The sequence below is a fragment of the Vigna umbellata genome, chromosome 8, assembly GCF_029865625.1.
Source record: "Vigna umbellata cultivar VRB3 chromosome 8, Vumbellata_1.0, whole genome shotgun sequence".
NCBI lineage: Eukaryota > Viridiplantae > Streptophyta > Magnoliopsida > Fabales > Fabaceae > Vigna > Vigna umbellata.
In genome coordinates, this window is record NC_142172.1 from 31,006,921 (window position 1) to 31,031,623 (window position 24,703).

Genomic DNA, 24,703 nt, shown 5'->3' on the forward strand with positions numbered 1-24,703 from the left:
CTGTATTAAAAATCTTTAAAAATTAAAAACTTATTTTCATATCATTCTCCAAGAAAGTAAAAGGCATTTCTTATGTCATAAGAAATTTAGAAATTGCATAACCTAAAGATACAATTTTTTATGTTCTACTTATTTGATGTTCTGCGAAAGACCTCCGCCTTAGTCCCGTAAAGCATTATGGCACAGAGATGAATACGTAGGAAGGTTGTAATTCAATTGTTATTCTAGAAAAAAAAAATTATTTTGACTCTGTTTTTCAAAACACCATCTCCTTTATAATTCTTTTTCATAATAAAATATTATATTACAATTAAATAATTATTTTATATAGTTGTAAAGTGAATATATAAAATCAGTTAAAATGTGAATGTAAAAAAAAAAATTCTAAGTACTACGTTTTGAGGCGGAGAATTCATCATTTCATGGCTTACTATTTGTGAATTATGACATAACTTACATAAATGATGACTTTTCAATCATTTTTTTTATAAAACATAATATGAAATTTTATATCCAAATTTATTTGAAATTTCATTTACATCAATATATTATACAACTGTAAAAATATTTACAAATATAAACTATTTGATAACTGTTAATTTTTCTTTTATTTTACACTAATCAATATAATTAATATATGATTATAATCTGACGGTGAAAATAATAAAATGATCCATACATACATATATATATATATATATACATACATACATATATGTATACATACATATATATATATGTATATATATATATATATATATATATATATATATATATATATATATATATATATATATATATGTATATAAACAATCATTTAATTCGGTTTATTTAATTCTTTGATTTATTTTATTTTTACATATAACATATAACTTTTACTTTGAACTAATCACACAAACGTATTTCCAGAAGGTAAAAGCTAATTTAATTATATGAATAACATGTTGATACTAAAATTTTATTTAATTTTAGTACAGTTTACAAAAAATCGTATTTACAAGCCGACGCTGCGCATGAATACTTTTACATATTTAATACATGTACATACATAACACATACAAATACAATCATTGACTTCTTTTAATTCATTCTTTTATTTCAAAATTACAAATAAAAATTTCCACTCTTTAATACTGTTTTGAAACAAAATATTTGTATAGCTTGACTCAAACTATATATTTTCTATTTATTACTGAATATTTGCATAAATAAAATCAATCTATTAATAATCTATATAAATGATTGTTGATAAAAGCTAAATCAATCAAATATTACACTAACTAAAATTATTTAAAAAATAATGCTAGTTAAAAATAATAGTCCCGTGATTATAGTAAACTACTTTAAAAATAATATTTTATACATTATACTTTAAATTAATTACTATATATATCTTTAAATTTATCAAAGAAAATGTAAATCATCCAGCACTACAGTAAATTAATGTCAGAATAGGAAATCATGTGGAATGGTGGAAGTTGAAAAGTATGAATTGGAAGGTTTTATTGGTTCTAGAGCACTCTATATTGAATATTAAACTCGGGTTCAAAGGAGCCTAGGCAAATCCATTAAAAGATTAAAATTTGAAATCAAAGTTATAAAGCCGAAGATGATTCAAAACGGCAATTGGCATTAAAAAGGATGAGTTCGTATATATACACGTGATAGCTGATATTTACCCACCACCTATGCCCTTCACCATTCTATAAAACCAACTTAAATACCAACTAATTCTCCAAAATTGGATTAAAGAATGAAAAACAATGTTAGAAGAAACCTATAAAACCCAATTTGGGCCTTCTATACCCTTTCAAGTTTCTTTCTAAACCAGTCTGATATTCTCCTGATCTTGCCCAACAGCTGAACACTTTTTGTAATTGTAAAGAAGTCTTCGGCATTTGATAACATTACCATTATATCATGCTTGACACCTTCCACAGTACGATAGTAGTCATTCTCCAACCTTGACTGAATCAATTCAGGATAGAGTGGGACGGGAAACCTGTAAAACAAATCCAAAGATGACAAATTAACTCAGGCTTAACCTAATTGCTAGAACAAGATTGTGTACAAAACGACAGGCATATCAATCCTCTCTTTTTTACTAGACAGAAACTTTGTTACCTGTTTGCAAACTCTAATTTTTCAGCTACTTTGTTCAATGCTTGGATATCAAATTTCTCCTGAGTTGAGGGAAATACAAACAATGAAAAACGTTCCACCCACCACCCTTTCAATCAAAATTATAACTTTGCATCTTGCAAGTATCAATAAGCCTCTAATTCAGTGAAAGAACATAGGCTAATAAAGTTTTATATTTACTTACCCTGCGATCTAATTTAGTGAAGTAGGAAAGCAGCTTATCTCTGATTGTGTGATCAATATGGGGATGCTTCCATTGAATCTCAGGATCAGGATCACGCAGTTCCCACGGACTATGCAGATGATTCTCGGTTGGATCATTCTTGTACTGGATCTGACACCGTTCCCAAGGACTATCAGGAAAGTCATGAGATTTGGCCTGCACTGAAATAATTCTACCATCCCACCAGTTTCCACCATCCCCGTCTCCATTTCTCCACCAGACCTTGCATTTATCTCTTGAAGACCAATTTCTCTTCATGGCAGTATCATACCATGTTTTCTCAACAACAAAATCAGAGAAGTCATTCAATTCAGGTAGGGTCAATTTAAACATTTTTCCATGCACGTATGAAGAAGGATCCACAAATTTAAGTTTAAGTTTACAACAGCTGTCCCCGGAGCCTGGGAGCTCAGCATACTCAAGCTCTTCAACCTTGCAAATTTCAGAAAAGCCTAGTCCTGTAATTGATCTCCATGGACCTGATTCAGATGATGCACATGACTCTAAGTACTCTTGATGTCCCTGGCAATCAAATATCAGGAAGATGAATTAGGAAGCAGATTACAAAACCAACCAAATAAGGATAAGAGCATAAACTAGGAAACAGATTAGGGAAACTTGTTTTCCAAGAGTCTATGAACTATTTATTACAAACCATAACGGGAGGATGAATTAGGAAGCAGATTACAAAACCAACCAAATAAGGATAAGAGCATAAACTAGAAACAGATTAGGGAAACTTGTTTTCCCAGAGTCTATGAACTATTTATTACAAACCATAACGGGAAAAAAATGTAACCTACCTGTCTAAAGTACACAACTTCATCACCATGTTGAGGAATATATCGGTAACTATCATCGTGCATTGACAGCATCAACCATGACGAATTTTTGACATGATGGTTTGACACCCTTCGAGTTAAAGAGCCACCAGGATTACTGGAAATATGTTCATCACGCCTATGTCTGGAAGTCCTAGTTCTACGATGAAGTTGATCAGACACTTTGGTAGAACAGTCTTCCCAATCAGATTTTCCCCTCGAACTTTGACCCCCATGAATTTTAACCCTTCTGTTTGAAGTGCTTGGCTCCTCAGAAGTTGTTTTTATCCTTACAGATCGTGATCGACGTATAGGATCACTTAAAACATCAGACAAACCAATTTGTAAACCAAGTTGATTGCTGAAAACAGAATTATGTTCTTCAATATCACAATCAAAAGATTCAAAACCATCTTGATTGACTTTTCCTTTATGCGACTTATCCCTTTCATGAACGTAATCTCTTCTCTTGTCAGAATATGAATGCAGTAGCTGTGGAGTACTAAATTTTATGTCATCTTCACCTTCAGGTAAAAGATTAGGACCTGTAATAGAGGAATTTCCAGATATAACAATACCTCTAGCACCAGTTGAATCTGCCTTAGAACTAACAAATTTTAGTTTGCAAGGAGCTTCAGTTTCAGATGAAATCTGTTTCTTTTTAATAATTAGCTTGGTTGATTTCATAGGTGCTTTCATTTTCAGGTCACCAGCGTGGCTTGAGTGAACAGCTTCATTGTTTTCTATCGAGTCCTCCGCACATTTGCCAGACCCAGACTGGCTTTTATTAACACCATTGAACTTCTCATAACCAGATGTCCAGAAGGCATCAGCATTTGGCTGAGCATTTCCAGATGAAAAAGGTTCGGGTGAGGAAATTTTAAGTGCATCTTCAAAACCAGTCAGCCCTTTATTAATCATACTACCGGAAGTCTCTAACTTGCCAATCATATGTTCTGATCTCCTGCAAAACATGGTAGTGAAAAACATTGGATTCTGAAGACATTGCCAAATATAGAAAGTGAAGCAGTATCATAAACATTTTTTTTACATTTATCTTTACTTACCCATTGGCATTGTGTTCGATATGGTCATCATTTTCAGCACCAGTCAGCAAAGCATCCCCTGATCTTGACAGTTCATACGTGTGTGTCTCCACCTTTCCGCACTGATCTGTGTTTTCCTCAACATATCTAGATGGATCCAGATTATTTGTAGCATTCTCAGTTTGAATCTTATCATCATTTTCATCTCCATTGTGCCTTTGGGGAAGTTCAGAATTAGTTGCAGTCATAGAAGATAGCACAGAGTCCAAAGATTTTGAATCTGGAAAAGTTTTATGATGGCATTCTTGGGGTTGAGGTCTAGAAGACTGACATACCATATTATCCTCAGTCTCACAAGTAGGTTTTGTGTCCTCTGTGGGCACACTCTTCTTAGAATCACGAAGTGAAAACTTAAGTACCAGTCTTGGTCTAGTTTCAACATTTGACTGGGATTCAGAGCATACAGGAGACTTCGACACATTTGCAAACTTTTTTAACTGAGACTTTTTAAATTCATCATGCTTCACGTCCATTTCCCTCTCAGGCTCACTAAAATCGTCTGGATCTTGGAAACTGTCTGATGATTCATCATTGGAATCATTATCTTCCTCATCAGTAGATGTTTCATCAATTTGAGAGAACATATGGCGAGCATTATGTGCAGCAACTCTCTGGGGTCTTGATCTCTTTGCTTTTGAAGATTTCCTTTTTGATGATTTTGAACTGCCCTTGGATTTCTTACTGGGTCTGTTACTTCCAGAAGTATTACCATTACACTCATCCAAATTCCTTTTTCTAACGCGCCTTCCAGAGGAAGTTGTTACCTCAACCTGAGAAACATTAAGATTAGATAATTTGTAATTAAGTATTGATCAAACAAAAAAGAAGACACTTACTCCAACGTTATGTTTTTTCCTTCTTGATCTTCTAAGGCCATCCTTATTACTAGAGTCATCTTCGCTGCACTCTAGATCACTAGAAGAGATGACACTCCCTTGTGCAGCTGCACTAGAAGTATCATCATTCACATTGTATTCAGAATCAGTATCCTCACTTACAATCATGTCATATTCTGGTTCCCATAACGTGGCATCTATGAAATCTGGTTGTGGCTCAACCATTACTTCAAAATCTACCAAAGGCATGACTGGGAAGTCTTGACCTTGGCTACCACTAAAATCTGGGCCGACAGCATATTTTATCTGCGAAGGACGCCATTCAATGCCAAGAGCACCAAGTCGACGTTGCTGAAATTGACTCTGATAAGGTTCTGGATATGGCACCATGCCTGGTATAAAAGAAAAATTGTAAGAAATTAGCATCCTATTAAACATAAGAATTACAAAATAAACCACAACATACTAGAATAAAAAATAACATACTAGAATCACACAGAGGTTCCTGAATGTTTCTTCGATGTGGTGGAAGTTGAGTCTCCTGCATCAGATGTGACATAGGTTAGCTGGGTATGCCACAGAAAATTTCAACAATCTTATCAAGTCAAACATACTGACAATCAACAAAGTACAGAAGCACATCGACTATCAACCTGATCAAGAACATTTCCCAGAGTATCTTGAATAAGGGGTCGATAATCTCCAAGAAAAAACTGCCAGAAAAAAAGAGATAGACATAAATTTACTTTCCATAAAGTTTATATTGATTTCAAAAAAAGGTAGGGGAGGAATATTTTACCACCTGATCATATTTTGCATCTTTTTGGGACTCGCCTTGACCTGTGTTCAGAAAATATATTTGTCCAACATCATCTGAGAGCACAATTGATGTTCCATCCCTAAGATGACAACATTTTAACAAATTATACTGTCAGAGATCGTGATGGCTAAAAAAATGACAATTCATGTGTGACACGAAACACTAAAGATCCGCAAGGTAGACATATAGTCTACAGGTTTTTCCCATTTGGACACAAAGCAGCTTAAGCTCATAGCTTGACATAATTAATACACAAAAATGATAATGGTATTTCAGTGTTAGCATGGGTCCAGACAATTAAAATTGGTAACAACAAAGTAAAAATATTACACAGTTGAACTGAATATAGAACAGATAACTATAGTCCACATATGACAAGATAGCGGTGAAGTGTTCTTATTGGCTTTCACTTTAAAGCAACATAGTGGTCTAGTGTTTAATGCTTGCTCTCCATTCTTATATTAAAAATTGAATTTAAGCAAAAATGTTGAGGACACATTTGGTTTAAATTTAAGAAGAATTACTTTTAAAATAATTGATGCTAAAACAACTATTTCAGATAAATTAATATTAAAAGAATTAGTTTGGGTTTGAGTTTCAGAAGTTACAGTAGAGAGAAAATACAATAAAAACTGATGAGGACCTCAAAAGAATATCAAACATTTGAAGATAACGAATGGACGAGATGGTTACTCAAGAGAGAGCGATAGCCGCAAGATTAAAGAAGGTTGAATACCCTTTGAAGTCCTTAAAGGTGTATAATGCCTTCTATTTCATCCCTAAATATGTCAAAAATTAAAAAAAAGATTTGGTATTCCCGTTTGTCCTTCAAATGGATGACACCATCAGTTTCGCTGACATGGCACATTATGTGCTGTGTCGTCACCGTGTTTTTCACGTGGCTGTCAACCAAACTGAAATATAATTAATGTTGACATTTAATATTCAAAAAGTTTTTATGTCTTCAAACAAGTCCTTTTTCTTATAGTAACCCATCCTTTCCCCAACCCATCACCACCACTCATCCAATTCAAAATTCTAATCCCCACAAACTGGATGAGATTTCGATTCTGAAGCTACTCCTAACAAGGGAACCCGTGTTCCTAAGTTAGGGTCAGCTCCAAAAATTAGTCATGTTTCTGAAGTTGCTCCTAACAAGGGCAACTCTGACCCTGAGACGGTCACATCTAGAAATTAGTTGTCCAGATAATTTCTTCCATATAAAATATCAATGGAGACAAAAGCAACCCAACCTGATCCATGAACAACACCAATGATCTGACCCAGGGGTAAGTGTTCCTTCTTCTGACACCCTTGAACATTTGGAAAATTCCTTGAATAATTGTGAACCTCATCTTGATGACTTGCCCATTGCTTTGAGGAAAAGAACTTGATCTTGCACCAAGTATCCTATTTCTCATTTTATGACTACTAAAAACCTATCTATGCAGCACCAAAGTTTCGTCTTTACCATTGATGCAATTAGAGTCCCTACTTCCGTTCAAGAAGCATTCAAGGATGAGAATTGGGTCCAAACCATGAATAAAGAGATGAGTGCCTTAGAAAAGCGCCAAACATGGGAAATTGTTAACAGGCTACTAGATAAAAATGTAGTAGGATGCAAATGGGTTTATAATGTAAAGTATAAATCCGATGGCACATTAGAATGTTACAAAGCAAGGTTAGTTGTTAAAGGATTTACTCAAACTTATGGTATTTGATTATAAGAAGACATTTGCTCGAGTGACAAAGATGAATACAATTAGAATCATTCTCTCATTGGCAACTTATTTTGGTTGGGAATTGCAACAGTTTAATGTGAAAAATGCTTTCTTGCATGGACAATTAAAGGAAGAAGTCTATATGGAAATTCCCACAGGTTTTAGGCCTACTGAAGAAGAGAATAAAGTTTGTAGGTTTAAGAAAACCTTGTATGGACTCAAGCAGTCACCTCGGTTTTGGTTTGGTCGGCTCACTCATGTTATGATCTCCATGGGGTTTCGACAGAGTCAAGGTGACCGTACCTTGTTCATCAAGCATTATCCAAAAGGTAAACTTGCACTACTTTAAGTCTATGTTGACGATATGATTGTTGCAAGAGATGATGAACATGAGAAACAAATCTCAAAGGAAAAACTTGCTTGGAAATGAAGTATCTAAGAAAGTTGAAGTACTTCCTTCGGATAGAAGTAGCTTCCTCAAAGAAAGGCATCTTTATCTCCCAAAGAAAGTATGTTATTGATCTTGTCAAAGAAACTAGTATGATTGATTACAAGACCACGTTATTGATCTTGTCAAAGAAACTAGTATGATTAATTACAAGACCACTGGAGTTGCTATAGAACAAAAGGATAAAATTGGGAGTAATAAATAAAGGCCAATATCAAAGACTTGTTGGGAAGCTCATTTACTTAGCTCACACCAAATTGGATATAGCCTATGTTGTGAGTGTCATTAGTCGGTTCATACATGATCCAAAGGAGAGATATCTAGAAGTTGTTGTTGGAAGTCCCACATCAACTAGAGATAAGATCAATTTATAATATATAAGTGAATGCAAACCTTACCCTATAAGTCAGTTTTATGGGGTTGAGTTAGGCTTAAAGTCCACTTCTTAACATGGTATTAGAGTCAGGTTAGAGCCTATCCTGGCAATATTTGTTGTTTGTTGGGCATGTTGTTTCACCCGCTATCAGGCCGTTATCGAACCACCCATTAATGTCTAGACTCACACTCAAGATATATATATCTCGACGTGAGGGGGTGTGTTGGAAGTCTCACATCGACTAGAGATAGGGCTAATTTATAATATATAAGTAGATGCAAACCTCATCCTATAAGTCAGTTTTGTAGGGTTGAGTTAGGCTTAAAGTCCACTTCTTTACAGTGGTAAACAAAATCCTTCAATATTTGAAGACAAGTCCAGGACGGGGATTATTGTTCAAGAGAAATGAAAATTTAAAAATGGAAATGTAAATTGATGCAGATTGCAGGATCTATCATAGATAGGAAATCCACCTCAGGATATTGCATGTTCTTGGGTGAAAATTTGGTGACTTGGAGAACTAAGAAAATATTGTTGCAAGGTCTAGTGCAGAGGTTGAATTCTGAGCTATGGCACAAGGGGTGTATGAATTATTATGAATGAGAATTATTCTAAATGATCACAAGGTGGAATGTGAAGAACCTATGATCCTTTATTGTGATAAGAAGCCAACTATTAGCATTGCTCACTCTTGAATTTAAGAGAGAGAATATATTATTTTCTATTATTTGTCTCCTTACATGCATTGGATATATATACAAGAGCTCATTGAATGAGCAGCCTATTCTACGAAATAAATCCCTAAAATTGTGGGATTGTTATTCTAATAATAATAGCAAGATACAGGGAATATAACAAATTAAATACATGGAAATAATGTTTAAAGTTTCCTAAAATATATTTTGACACTGCCCCTCAAGCTGGTGAATAAGGGTTTTCCATTCCCAGCTTGGATATAATTCTTTCAAAATTACTGCCTCAAGACTAGCATTCTTATTTCTTTTGAACAAAACTCTTTTTCCCGGAGTCCCTTTTAAATACTGGACAATTCTAAGTGCAACTTGTAAATGTGCTTCCTCTGGTTGGTGCATAAATTGGCTAACTAAGCTCACAGCAAAGGCAATATCTGGTCTAGTGTGAGATAGGTAAATGAGTCTTCCCTTGATACATTTCTTTATCCACAAAAACATCCTCCTCTACACTTCCCAACTTTATATTTGGATCAACAGGTGTACTTGCTGGTTTGCAGGTTGTTTTACCTGTCTCCTGTAGCAAATCAACGATATACTTTTGTTGGAATATGAAGATTCCTTTCTTGGAATGGGCTACTTCAATCCCCAAAAAATATTTTAGCTTCCCTAAAGTCTTGATTTCGAATTCCTTGGCAAGGCATTGGCTCAACCTTTGTTGTTCCTTTTTATCATTCCCAATAATAATTATATCATCCACATAGACCAATAGTATTGTCACTCCCCTTGAATCAGAATGTTTGATGAATAAAGTGTGGTCCCCTTGGCTCTGTTTGTATTTAAGACTTGTCATAACTTTGGTGAATCTCCCAAACCATGCTCTAAGTGACTGTTTCAACCCGTATAGCGCCTTTTTTAATTTGTAAATTGTGTTGGCCTCAATCTGTCCCGTATACCCCCGGGTGGTATTTCCATGTATATTTCTTCTTCAAGATCTCCATGTAGGAATGCATTTTTTACATCAAATTGTTGCAGTTCCCAATTGTAGTTTGCTGCCAACGACAAAATTACTCTAACCGTGTTCATTTTAACAACTAGTGCAAAAGTCTCTAAGTAATCCACTCCATATGTTTGGGTGAATCCCTTAGCTACCAACCTTGCCTTATACCTCTTAATAGTCCCATCAGCCTTGTACTTCACTATATAAACCCACTTGCACCCAACAGCCCTTTTTCCAGGTGGTAGGGAGACTAGCTGCCAAGTATTGTTTTTCTCCAACGCCTCCATTTCCAAGTCCATGGCTTGTTTCCATTTTGTCAATTAATGCCTTAGACACAGAAGGTGTAGTTGTGGTGTTTAGGCTTGTGAGAAAGGTTTTATGGGTAGGTGAGAATTTTTCAAAGGATAGATAATTTGTCAAGGGGTAAGGTTGTTGTTTGGTGCATGTTCTGGTTCCTTTTTTAATTGCAATTGGGAGGTCTAAATTATGATCTATCTGTTCAACTGGTTTTTCAGAAGGAAATTCATCACAAGCAGTAGAGATAGAATTTATAGGATCAAAAAGAATTACCTCAGGTAATGTTGTAGGGTTGGATTCTTGAACATGAGTAGATCTTGGAATGGACTTTTCTCTTCGTGTGTACACCAAATCTTTCCCAAATTTTGTATTATCATGAGGTTTAGTTGTTGGTCTTGCAGATTGAGGTATTTGATTCACCTCTACTTGTTCCTCTTCAGCTTCAACCTCACATATAGTGGTCATATCCTTTTGAGTTTTTGTTTCTGGTCCAAAAGACAAATTTGGTAATATCAAAGGTTCATCTTCCTCTCTTAAAGTCTCCCCCTGAAGATGAGATTGGTCAAAGTAGCTTACTCGTTCATTGAAAGTAACATCTCTTGACACAAAGAATTTTTTGGATGGGGGATGGAAACACCGATACCCTTTTTGTGTGGCTGAGTACCCCAAGAAAATACATTTTATTGCCCTTGGGTCAAGTTTTCCTCTTCCATTACTATGAACATGTACAAAGGAGACACACCAAAAAATTCTAGGTTGAAGGTTATTTGTATGGATTATATGTGGGTAGAACGAGTTTAAGACTTCCATGGGACTTTTTGAGGATAAAACAGTAGAAGGTAATCTATTAATCAAGTAAGTAGCAGTGAGAATGGCTTCCCCCCAAAATCTTTTTGGAACATTATTTTGAAAAAGAAGAGCTCTAGTTTGATCTAATAAGTGTCCGATCCTTGGGAGCCTCTGACCGTGTGTTTTGATTGCAGCCTTCATTGCTGCCTAACCCTAGAGTTCCATCACAACCTTCATTGCTGCCCAACCCTAGAGGTCCATCACAGCCTTCATTGTTGCCCAACCCTAGAGGTCCATCCCAGCCTTCATTCCTGCACATTATCAATCTTCGCTTTTTGTGCCTTAATTGCACATTTTTGTAATGGCTGAAATGGAAAATGTAGACAAGTTCCAAAGTACGAGAGAATTGCAGAGTGTTCATTCAACTTATAGATTGAATGGAAAAAATTATCTTAAATGGTCTCAACTCATTAAGACCATTCTAAAAGGGAAAGGAAAGGTTAGCCATCTCACTGAAGATGCCCCTGCGAAAGAAGATGCCCCTGCGAAAGAAGATGCCAGATTCAAATCATGGGATGAAGAAGACTCCATGATCATGGCATGGCTATGGAACTCAATGGTTCCAGAAATTAGCGATACATGCATGTTCCTCACTTCTGCAAAGGCTATATGGACTGCATCAGAGCAAACCTACTCTAAGGCAAAGGATCCTGCCCATATTTATGAGGTGAAAGTAAAAACAATGGCAACCAAACAAGGCACTAAAACTGTCACAGAATATGCTAATCAACTCAAATCTTTATGGATGGAGTTAGATCATTACAGGGTCATAAAGGCCAAGTGTTCTGAGGATTCAGCAATTCTAAGAGAATACATTGAACATGATCGGGTGTATGATTTCTTGGTAGGCCTAAGTCAGAATCCAAATATTAGGCAAGGAGAAGGTTCCTGGACTCAATGAAGTAATGGCAATTATTCGGAGTGAAGAAAGTAGAAGAAGTCTAATGCTAGAGACCCCAATTGTGGATAATTCAGCAATGCTTGTTGAAGGAGCAACAGTCATGGTTGCAGAACAAAAAAAAGTAGGTCCTCTTCCAAGAACAGAGAAGAAAAATGAAGGAGTTTGGTGCACCTATTGCAACAAGCCACGTCACACAAGGGATAAATGCTGGAAGTTACATGGAAAACCTCAACGTAAAGATTGGGGACACAAAGGAGGCCTTCCAAGGAGAGGGGGCAAGCTTATGTTGCTACTGGTCCTGAAAGTTAGGAAGGATCTATACAACTCAACCACGAGGAGTTAGAAAGAGTGAGGTCCTTTCTTAGTAAATTGGAAAAACCCACAGGTACGTGTTCATTGACATACTCTGGTAAGTTTCCATTTTCTTGTGGATTTAATGTCTCAAATACCCCAGTTTCTCATTATTGGATACTAGGCTCTAATACCATCTTGAATTTAGGAGAGAGAATATATTATTTTCTATTATTTGTCTCCTTACATGCATTGGATATATATACAAGAGCTCATTGAATGAGCAGCCTATTCTACGGAACAAATCCCTAAAATTGTGGGATTGTTATTCTAATAATAATAGCAAGATACAGGGAATATAACAAATTAAATACATGGAAATAATATTTAAAGTTTCCTAAAATATATTTTGACACTCACAATCCAGTTTAGCATGATAGGACCAAACACATATGGATAGATAGACCCTTTATTAAAGAGAAATTAGATAGTGACCTTATCACTACTTCCTACGTCCCATTTGGACTTTAGTTAGTAGATTTGTTACAAAAGGTCTTCCCACCGAGTGATTTTATGATCTCAGATGCAAGCTAGAAATGACAGATATCCCTTTCACCAACTTGAGAAGTGTTGTTAGTTGGATATTAAATGCAGTACAAAAAATTTGTTGGTAGCATGTTAAATTACTAGAAGTTGTTAGAAGAGTCTAGAGATCTCTTGTAATTATTACTTTAGGGTTTGAGTTCTCTATATATAGAAGTGAATATCCTGTTTTGAATCAATTGAATAAAAATCTTCATTCTTTTATATTATTTCTTTCAAGTATAGATATCCATTACCAGTTTCAGGGGGAGTTTTGTTAGTAGGATATTAGGTTTATTGTTAGAAGTTGTTAGAAGATTCTAAAGATTTCTTTGTAACCAATACTATAGGGTTACAATCGTCTATATATAGAGGGTGATGTATTGTTTCAAATTAATCAATTACATATAATCTCCTCTTATTCAGATTAATCCTTTTCAAGTGGCCCTACAACGGCTAGATGTCAATATAGATCCCTAAATGTTATGCTTCAAGATGAGATATATATGTCTCACCCCTCTGGCTTTGTAATGATTAGTCCTTGGTATTCAAATTAAAGAAGGCAATTTATGGTCTCAAATGGACTCCTATAGCCTAGTTTGACATACTGGAATCCACTGTTACAGTTTTAATTTAAGGCTACAAATTTGCCATTCTCTTTGTTTGTCTATTCACAGTCCTGCATTGGTCCTCATCTTTGTCTATGGGAATGATATAATTGTCACTACAACAATTATTTGCTGATTCAGTCTTCCTGCTGTACTCTCTTGCACCCTGTTTGGATAGTCATCAAAATATAAAAGAAATAGGAAATGGTAGAAATTGGGATGAATTGAAGTGGAATTTTAAAGCTGTTTCGTTAAATGGAATTAAGACGAGAAGAATTATTTCTTTTTAGTTGTTTAATTAGATTGAAAAATGAAAGGAAAAAATTAGTTGTGTGGTGTACTTAGTGTGGTTTTACTTTCAGGTTCTTTGTAAGGATATAAATAGTGAAACCTTAACTCAGTTCATTTTTCAGCCTTTATAAAAATTTCTATTATCTTGATACCTTAACTCAGTTCACTTTTCAGCATTTATAACATTTTCTTTAACTCTCAGCTCTATTATCACTTGACAGCGAATACATAGCTGTAAAGTTTGGATCACCCTAATGAGTTTCTGTACCAAACAGATTATGAAAAGTGAAAGACAGATGGGTGTGGAAGACATTCACTGCGTATCACCAAAGTGAGGAACAAACCAAAATCTATTAAGAGAAAAAAAATAGATACAAGAATGGAATTATTAAATGAAAAAAAAAAAAAGACCACTCAAGACAAGTATTCTAGATACTTACGGAGAAAACTTCCCATCAACCAACTTAAAGCGTCCAATTTCATACGTTCGAATTGGTATGCCCTCCCATATCTGGAAAAATAATATACCAGAAAAGCATAAATTAATGTATTGCAAAGAATGTTTAAACCTTGAGATTTTTAAGGACCCAAAATAAAAGAAGCTTACATCCCAAACAATGGTTCGTCCATCATATCCAGCACTCATAGCTATTCGAGGGTTGAAAGGGTGAACATCCAAAACATAAGACTGCCAACCATTAAAGAATCACAATTTAGTCATGATATGACTGTAAAAATTCAAATCAAGAAAGAAAAAAATAAGAGGCTATAACTTAACCCAATAAGAAAAGTATGAGAAAATTTTAACTTTTAGTCCAACAAATAAAAGTTAAGCATGTTTACCAATGGAGAAAAATTAGCCCCACACAAAATACAGAAAGGATGGGGGTAGAGAAAGATAGATGACAGATTTTGCAGATTCTCAACCAAAAAAAAAGAATTAGGTCTTACTGATTCAGTATGACCAGTCAAAGAGTGCACTAAGCTTCCATCAACTGCATTCCAAACACAGATTCTGCAATCTTCAAGAAGAGAAGACAAGTACTCAGTTAAAGCAAGCAACAACCTTCTCTCCACATCAAATAACATAAGATTGATTATCTATACAAGAGAAGGGAAGGGATCACAAAGTTGTGAATGTATGCTATGTCAAATGAATAAAATTATCATGGCAATTATCAATCAATGTGATTGGATAATATTGCAAATAAAAGGAGTTCTACGTTGGTTAAGAATGAGAGCAGCAAGGGGGGTATCACATAAGCAAAAGATGTACAAGTACAAATTGCCTGATGGGGATAATAAAATATCAATTGCATAGTAAACCCAGGAACATATAGATAGTATATAATGCTTAGTGATATATGAAACAATAGCAAGCATATTCTCTACCCCACAATCCACATGGGATAAAAAAATCAATTGTGACACTAAACTGATAATCTCTACGCCATGTGGTGATTATAAAATATCAATTGCATGTGAAACCAACATACATCTTGAGGCAATATAATGCTTAGTGATATATGTAAAAGCAGCAAGCAGTAGTACACAGTAGTGGCAAGTAGAAAATTATGTATGCTCTGTGGCAGATTTGTTTATAAGAAAATCCAATTAGACAACTTGGATCCTTTACATATTCCAGCTACTGTTCGGACCTCGAGTTTGTTGCACTGATAGAATACTCGTAATATCCAATATAGTTTCCACTTTCATGCTTGTCTAGGCCTCAATTACCATGAGGCTTAAACTCACAACCACAAAGGGTTTGAGCCCCACAGTGAGCACCAAAGACACTTTTTAAGAACAAAATCATAAAGCAACAATCTCTCAAATGTAGTGAGTCTAACAATATAGTGTACTTGAGGCCAGAAAAGTTCTATATTATGTAACTGTAGTTAGTTATCATATCAAAGAGTTAGTATTTAAAACAACAGATCTGCAACAAAGTGAATTGATTGTGATTGACCATGATTTGCATACAAGGTGCTACCAGTTTAATATACTTAAGTATACAAAAAATGTATAATTTGCAGGTTAAAATTTCCCTGCTACAGTATTTCTTTTAGCAAGTACATTACCCATAATAGCTGCAAGCACAAAGCGATTGTCCAGACTCCATATAATCATATTAACACCACGAGGAGTAGGTAGCAATCTCTGCCTTGGACCACCTCGTGGAGGTTGGGGAGGCAGCGGTGGTGGTGGCACTTTTAGATGATATGCACGAGTCCAACGTCCTACTTTTCCCTGAAACAGAAGAGGAAAACATATTTAACATGGAAAGCAAAGGGGGAAATGAACCTACTCATGCCACATAGATCCCCAAACCAATTCTGGAAAAGAAAATGTCTTCAAGAATAAAAATAGACCAAAATTCAATGGTAATCCAATTAAAGGAGCTCACATGAGATTTCCGTGATCTGGGAACCCATATAATTGCACTTCCATCACGAGAGCAGGTAACTATGTTATCATGACAATACCTGAAATATCATGACATAGGTATGCAACATATATTTAGTAATGAGAGAAGGGGAGTTGTTACATTAAATGAAACTAACCAGGGTAGAAAAAATTATAGCAAGCGCTAGCATATACCAGAAATTTCGAAACTTCAGTGTATTTTCTTCTTTCCAGGGGTCAGATGTTAAAATTTTTGAAGCCACAGAGCAACCACTGCATGCAGAATAGCAAAGATAATAAGGATCATTACAAAGCAAAACAAACAACCATAGATCTAGCTGGGATGGCTAACCTAAACTGTACATAATTAACATCATTTTCGTGACCAGATAATAAATCCATCTCATGTATTGGTTGTTCTGAGTCATCAGTGCTGGGCTTCATCGCACTCCACACCTGCAAATTGCAGTAATTTTCAACATAGCATAGAAGCGATATTAAATAAGCTAATAGTATTCCTGAGAGAAAATAGGAAATTTGTGAAGAGCACACCAATAAACCTACCCTGGCAAAAGTATCAGAGCTACCAGTAACAAAAACAGTTCCATTAGCATTATATGCACAACAAAGTACTTGATAGCTTTGTTGACCATTGCTTGAGGATGGCAAACTAGCTGGTGGAGCATTGCTCTTCCCTGAAAAAGTTTATAATTCCTCAATAAATAATAACCTAATAACAAAAAAGTAATTATTTCAGTCAGCAGGTCAGACTACTGATCTGGAAGGTTTAAGTAACAAGTCATCCATTTGACCTAAACTCGCATAGTTTGACTTGAACAAGATTTGATAATTCCATCCATTATTCCAAGTGTAGTGTTTATTTAAACAAACGTGTTGAAATATAAAAAGATCTTTTTTTATTTTTATATTGGATTTAGATTATAATAGAATATAACTTATCCAACTTAAAAACTGAATAGATTGTACCACCATATCAAATTTAATATGGTAAAAAATGCAAAACTCAGCCACTTCCAATTCCATGCCTGTTCTGTTAACAGAAATATAAGCAATTAACTGACCATTTATAGCATCTGGAGGCCGAGGCACATATATTCGGGGATTGTGTGAGTTCCTTGCATCCCATATTCTACAAGTTCCATCGTCGGATGACCTACATAAATCATAAAAGTTAGATTATTAACACTACAATGATGTACATGTGTGTAAAATAATGAAGAAATTAGTAGAACCCCACCCCCCTAAAAAAATGAAAAGAGGTCTGAAGTTGAGGATGTGATCACAGACACGGATCTATACAAAGGCAAGTGGATACAGCAATGTAAACAATGGTAAGCAGCATCTAAACTTGTGGGAATGAGGAAACAATGCAATAGATTATCAGTTGCTAAGAAAACAGATGCAAATACAGTAGAGCTCTTGATTTACAGAACTTGATGACAAACAAATGACATGGGGATGGCACCATTCTGATACGAAGTTGAAATTAAAAGGTTTTAAATATTGAGGAAAGGAAAGAAAAGAAAGACTTTGAAAAATGATTTTATTCATATTGTAATGAGTTTCAATTTGATAATAACTTGATAAACATGAGGTATTAACCCTTATTTATACCAATACTGGACTCTTAATCCTAAAGAACAAATAACTTCCAAAAGATAAGATAAATCCCTAAGAATAAGGATCCTAGAAGACAGATTTAAGATGTGATAAGTTATTATATAATATATGAACAAGATAGCATAAAATACTTTTCATATATTCGAACAGAAAAACTAAGTATAGTTGAATTTATTATAAATAAATAATTAATCTGCACAAGAATGAAATCATGAAATATGTTTGTCACATGACAGGTGAATCTAAAAAACATACAAACTTTGTAACTCATTTGGAATGGGGCAAAGAGATTCAATGTCATGCAAAGGAGTATGTTAAATTCACAACATTAGTCTTAGAGAATGAGCTTTAAGTCTAACTCAACATCATAAAAATGAGCTTGTAAGTGAAATTTACACTGACTTATATATTATAATTTAGTTATACCTTTAATTGATGTGAAATCTCTAACAATTATTATTTAGTAAAATAATAAATATCCAAACAAAACACTTGGTTTAACAAATAAAAAATAGTAAAGATTTTTGTATGACACAGAACATGACCTTAGCAACTGTTTTACAATTCAATTATGTATGAATGAAATAAATAGATTAACATCAAGACTTATCTATTGAGTCTCAAGAATCACTAGGACAATGTATAGAAAGGCAACAATAGGCCTAACTCCTAAACTTACGATAGCAGCTGGTATACAACACTGGGACTAAAAGTAATAGTATTAACAGCTCCTGTATGTCCCCGCAAAACTGATATTGGCATCCCATCTGGTAATCGCCACTGTTGTAAAGCAAATGTCAACTTAGATGCCCAAGGTTTGCATGACAACATACAAATTAAGCTATACTACTTACAACTCTAATGACAAAATCATTTGAAGCAGATGCCACCAAAGCATTGTTTGAGCTTACAGCCAAGTCAGTAATATCACCCTTCAGTTTAATAACAACAACATCAGATGAAATGATAATAAAAGGAAAACACTTGTCAAAATTACTTCCATAAACTATATTTTTTACTCACTTCATGTCCACGGCAACTAGCTAAGCAAAATGCAGTTTCCATAGACCAAATCTTGACAAGACGGTCATCGGAACCACTAATAACAAATCTCCCTGATCCGTCAAATATGGCTGCAAGGTAAAATCATTTTTTAAAAATTTATAAACCGTTAGTCCATCTATGAATGTAATGACTTATATGCATCTAAGTTCATAAAAAATCAACATTTAACTTCATAAGGAAACTCTAAGAAGAGAAAGCAACAATTATACTATAAAAATATTGGAATCAACTCTTATTGGTGTCATGTGATGCACATCTAAGTAGTGACTTTCATAAGAATAACTGAACATGAACTCAGATAATCCAGCTGCATAAAGTCACCATATTAATGGTAAGTTTAGAAGAAGAGCAACACATACCACAATAGACAGCCACACGATGCCCCCTTAGTTTTTTAATATTTTGCATTTTTTGCACCATAGTAGATGGTTTGGCAATAGCATAACATGCACTACGAATAGATGGAGCACGATGGTGTTTTGTAAAACCACCTCCAATCTCCCTTAAACTTAGCCCTTGAACCTGATTAGCCTTCATGTGAGGCCAGCGCATGTAAAGTGGAGGGCTCTTCACAAGCTTGTCAGCTGTTTTTCTATCACCTGTACATACACAGGAATAAAAATAGAGTAAATATCCCATTCCTCCACTTATCTATTTTGTGATTAATGTTGGGGCATGGCCAACTACAGCAACTTCCAGACATATTTAAATCCAACTTTGTTAATACAAGCTTCAGACCAGAACAACATTTGTCAAAAGGGAACACCAGGAAGAAATTTTAAACTGTAGACAACTACCTAATCAAGTTTTTAAATGTTTGGGATCTTGGACCTTCACATTTTAAACATGCTAATGACTACTTGCCACACAATGATGACATTGTATATGCTAGTACCAATCTTGGTGCAGAAGACCAAGGATGGCAACTGTAAACCGTGTACATATATAGAAGCAAACATAATTACGTAAGATTCATGTCTTCAATCAATTATCAATTTTATCAAAGCATATAAATCAAAACAGGGTTTGATACATACCCACTCCTAACCTTTAAAGAAAGCCCTAACATATGAATCATTGCCTTGAGAATATTTCAAATAACTAACAGAAACTCATTAATAAATGTGTATAAATTGCATATTCATTAAATTCATATAATAGACTGAAATTGCAGACATTATTTTCAGTTTATGCTTTAATGACTTGCGATCTTAGCTTGAATGATCAAGAAAAAGATTACTGTAACTTATCACGTACTGTCAAGAAGCGAAAATGAACCATATCCAAGTAAAGTAGGAACATCAACTGCATTAGGACTACTTCCTCCAAGTTTTCCATGCAAAGGATGGACCGTACTCAGCATCAATTGTTTCAGAAGCTTTACTAAGTGATCCTTAGTTATATGAGGATACCTAGTAATAAAAAAAAAGATGAACAATAATTAAGACTTAGGTGATATCAAACAGCAGCTAAGAGAAAAGATTTCAGAACCAAATAAGAAAACATATTTGGATTAAAATATGAAGCATTCTCTATTGGAAAGTAATCTCTAGATGGAGATACCTCTAAGAGTATTAATCAGACACTTCCAAAATAATTTTATGTTCGTTTTCTATTTTTAAAACAAACAATTCCAATATACCAAAATTCAAATAAATAAAAATTCTCTCTAAATGCTTAATAGCAATAAACATTTAAGTATACTGACATTGACCATAAAATTTGGCAGCCTTTTTTTAAATGATAATCATTCATATGCACTTAAAGGTCAAGTGATAACCCATCTAACTGAGAGTAGCAGTCAACTGTCAACCCTTCAGAGATAACTATAGTACAGAGTATCAAAGTACCACTAAATGTTGAAGTTTAACACTTTGACTCACGAAAATACAGGTTTATTTACTTTATATGTATATTTACTATATCTGTATTTATTCTCCAAGGAGATCTTGATGAGAAGGTATACATGGAGGAACCTCTGGGATTTACTGTTCAAGGGGAGTTGTTTGATAAGGTGTCATCTTCACAGGTCCATTTATGGCCTTAATACGGCTTGGGTGTTTTTGTGTTGTCATCCAGCAATTTGGAATGACACGAAGTAAAGTTGAACATTCATTATTTTAACATTATTTTTCCCATGGATGCATCTACCTAATTGTTTATGTGATAAGGAGGGTATAATCTATCCAAAACAATCTTGTTCAGAAGTTCCAGAAAAAAGAGCTTGGTAAATTGTGGTACTTCCTTGGTATTGAAGTTGTTCAATCCAAGGGTGGTTTGGTCAAACTGCAGAGGAAATATGCTCTAGACATTTTGGTAGGCATACCAATGGACCCAAGTATCAAACTTGTACCACACCAAAGAGAGTTGAATTCAAATCCTAAAAGGTACAAATAGTTAGTTGGTAAACTAAATTATCACATTGTGACTTGCTTGACATTGCCTTTGAAGCGAGTGTAGTAAGTCAAATTATGAACTTTTTTCTGTCAAGACCATTGGGATGCAGTTGTATGGATCTTAAGATATATCCAAAATAAATACCCCTAGCATTATTTATGAAGATAAAGGGAGTCCTCAAATTGTTGGATATTCTAATGTTGATGTATAGGTTCACCTAGGATATATGCTCTATTTCTAGGTATTGTGTTCCTGTTGGGGGAGATTTAATATCATAGAAAACCAGGAAACAAAAATGTTGAGCCAAAATCAAGTGTAGAAGCAAAATACAAGGTATGGTTTTAGTCACCTTTGAGCTCATATGGCTAGAGCAACTGCTCAAAGAGCTTAAATTGAATAAAATTCCAAAACTGACCTCATATTAGACAACCATATAGCATTACGTATTGTCTTTGATCTTATCTTTTATGAATGAACCAAAATTGTCATTTCATAAGAGCAAAGGTGGAGTCTAAGAATACCATCACTAGATTTGTAAATGAAAGTGAATAGTTGGCAGACATATTAGAAAGGGATCAAGGACCAATCATAGCTGCAACCTAATCATATGACTTGTATGTTCCATCTTGAAAGGAAGTGTTATAATTATGGATCTTTACAAAATAAGGTGTAGATATTCATAATCAAGAATATATTTGCATTATTAGGAACATAATTATTATTTCTAGTATCATACCTTTATTATTAGAGTACATCAAATCTCCTCAATTTTTTGTATTTATTCCGTTTTCTCAATATAAATGAGGCACTCGTACTGTCACAAAACATACAATTTCAGCTCAATGTCTCTCTATTTCTATGAACATATGCACGAAGCAAGTTCACAAGGATATAGCATATAAAATTTTAAAAGAGTCTTTTCAATGTAAACAAGTATATGCACCAAACTATGATCACCTTATCACAACATCTTCCACTTCAAAAAACATGTTTTGTTACAATTTTCTATCACTTGAAAAATTAAGAAAATAGTATAATGTTTTTCTAATTTTATCATTTGGTAGCTCCACTAAATAGTTGAGAGACTGCATTAATGAAGTGATCATACTTTGAGACTTTTGGGCCTTTAGGGGTGGTTGCAAGTTTTAGGTTTTGGGTTTTCAAAACAAAAACATGTTTGACAAAAATGAAGCTGAAATTGCTTTTAACTCTATTTCAAAACACTTTTACATTCATTTTCAAAACTAAAAAAAAAAATATTTGTAAATTTGGTTTATTGTTTAACAAAAATACATAATTGCTACCCATGGCAAATAGCCCTTCTCATCATCATCACGTGCACTGCAACCACCATTTAAAAATACCTTTAAACTAATTTAACAATTAAAGAAAATTTTAAACTAATTTATTTTGAGATCAAAAAATTTATAGAGAAAAAACTAATTATCAAAAACTAAAATTTATTTTTTTAAATATGAAAACTGATAGTAGTTTTTTAAATCTAAAAGCTTACAACTACAAACCATCCCAAAAGGACCTTTAACTTATAAGTAGCTTGTTCAAACAAAACTACAATCTCTTATTGTAATTAACCATATATAATAACCTTCTTAATCCCAGAGTATAATCTTAAACAACATATATTTTGGAACTTAGGGAATAAGTATGTTTCTCGTTTACTGATATAATGGAAGAAAAAACGAGCTCAGGCTGATATAATACATGTTTCTGGTAGGAGTTAAAAAACATACTAAAAGTGGATCATCTTTCAACATGAAGTGTAACGAAATTTAACTTCCCATTTTACCAACATCTTGCCCCGGTAAAAAAGTATCTATATTGAAAAACTATGCATAAAAAGTACAATCTCACATGGTAATAAAATCTCTAAATATAAAGCAAAAAATACCTGCCCACTAAATTGCTATAATCTAAAGGTAAAGAGAAGCCATCGTCATCTTCTTCGGCATCATCCCCTCCGAGGTCACCACTTCTTGAAAACCAAGCATGATATCTTCTGGGTAGAAGTTGATGCTCTAAAAGTTCTTCCTTAAAATGTAGAAACGTTCGCCTACATGGTCCCGCAGACAAAAAGTGCATGATTAAAAAGTAAACCTCCCTAAGGTCTATATCCAGATCAGTCGGAACAACTCCCACATCCCCAGGGGGCGCCACCATTTGATCCACCTTATTTGAAACACTTAAATGTGCAACACTAAGCGAAGATGCACGACAAGAAGATTTGCCCTTCCGAGAATCCATGTTTCTAAAACACCCTGCACATAACAAACTACAGTGCATAAAATGTCCTGAATAAGCTACAAACTCCAAAACCAATCCCTGAAAAACAGCAGCATACATACATTGTGCACTATTGCATCGTCACATCGTACAACACAAACTTCGGCTTAACAATATGACATCACCACATCATTCCACACAAACTATGGATTAACAAGAAACCTATCCGTTATAAATCTAAATTGAATTGAATTCAAAACAAGCGTCACTCTTCTAGTTCTCCTGCATGTATGGCAACGGAGAGAGTAATTGATTAAGGTAAAACCTAACCGACGTCTAATCAGTCTCGATTTAACATTTAGTAGAAGCAAAGATTTAAAAGGAACTGGCAAGTCGCAAGTCGACGACGCCTGGGAGCTCGCGCAAAGCGAAAATAAAAGAAAGCGAAACAGTAAACTGAATAAACAAAAGTAACTGAAAATCCTAAAGAGGAAGATAGACCTCGAAAACGGTTGAAGTTGCAGCTGCGAAGAGGGGTTGCACTTCAAAAGCCGCATGCAGATTGAAGAATGAGGGCAGAATCTGAAACCGAAAGGTGTTATTTATTTACGAGGTGGAACGGGCACTGTTCTCAAGAAAGGGTTCGGGAGTGTAATTCGATTGAAGATACAATTCCAAAAATGCAAATCCAGAAACTGCAAGAAAATTAATCGAACTTCCACCACCACTGACCTCTTCTGTTACGATGGATTTGGTGCAAGTGATTAACTAGGTCTTGCACTTGCAAGGGGATGGAAAAGGAAGAAAGGAAAGGATAAATCCCTTTCGAATTGGGGCTCTTGTTTCCGAAGCAATCTTGCGGTGTTTCTTGGGTGTCCGCGACGGAGCCGGGAAGAGAGCCGAATGAAACTTCAGGGGATTTTATTTACATAAAATTTGGAAGGATTTTATA

At 34.6% G+C, this 24,703-nt stretch overlaps 1 protein-coding gene and 1 pseudogene across 2 annotated transcripts; one reads left to right on the top strand and one right to left on the bottom strand.

Moving 5' to 3' along the window:
- Positions 1-1,610: 1,610 nt before the first annotated feature.
- Positions 1,611-24,703, bottom strand: LOC124819917 (WD40 domain-containing protein). 2 transcript variants are annotated; one of them, XM_088096220.1, is made up of 26 exons: positions 24,484-24,703; positions 24,253-24,333; positions 23,420-23,800; positions 20,371-20,525; positions 19,473-19,712; positions 19,072-19,181; positions 18,903-18,980; positions 18,728-18,828; positions 17,490-17,581; positions 16,972-17,102; positions 16,760-16,863; positions 16,603-16,680; positions 16,409-16,487; positions 16,083-16,251; positions 14,953-15,023; positions 14,609-14,689; positions 14,442-14,512; positions 5,931-6,027; positions 5,782-5,841; positions 5,615-5,669; positions 5,129-5,520; positions 4,254-5,062; positions 3,169-4,150; positions 2,327-2,887; positions 2,125-2,183; positions 1,611-2,002 (listed from the first exon to the last, which is right to left on the bottom strand). In XM_088096220.1, exons 2-26 carry the CDS (start codon positions 24,306-24,308, stop codon positions 1,801-1,803), a joined length of 5,214 nt encoding a protein of 1,737 aa, XP_087952346.1. In that variant the 5' UTR covers positions 24,309-24,333; positions 24,484-24,703; the 3' UTR covers positions 1,611-1,800. The 2 variants fall into 2 exon arrangements, with proteins under 2 accessions (XP_087952346.1, XP_087952345.1); XM_088096219.1 differs by having other exon boundaries at positions 23,420-23,786; positions 24,484-24,702.
- On the top strand, positions 11,630-14,256 carry LOC148194459 (uncharacterized; annotated as a pseudogene).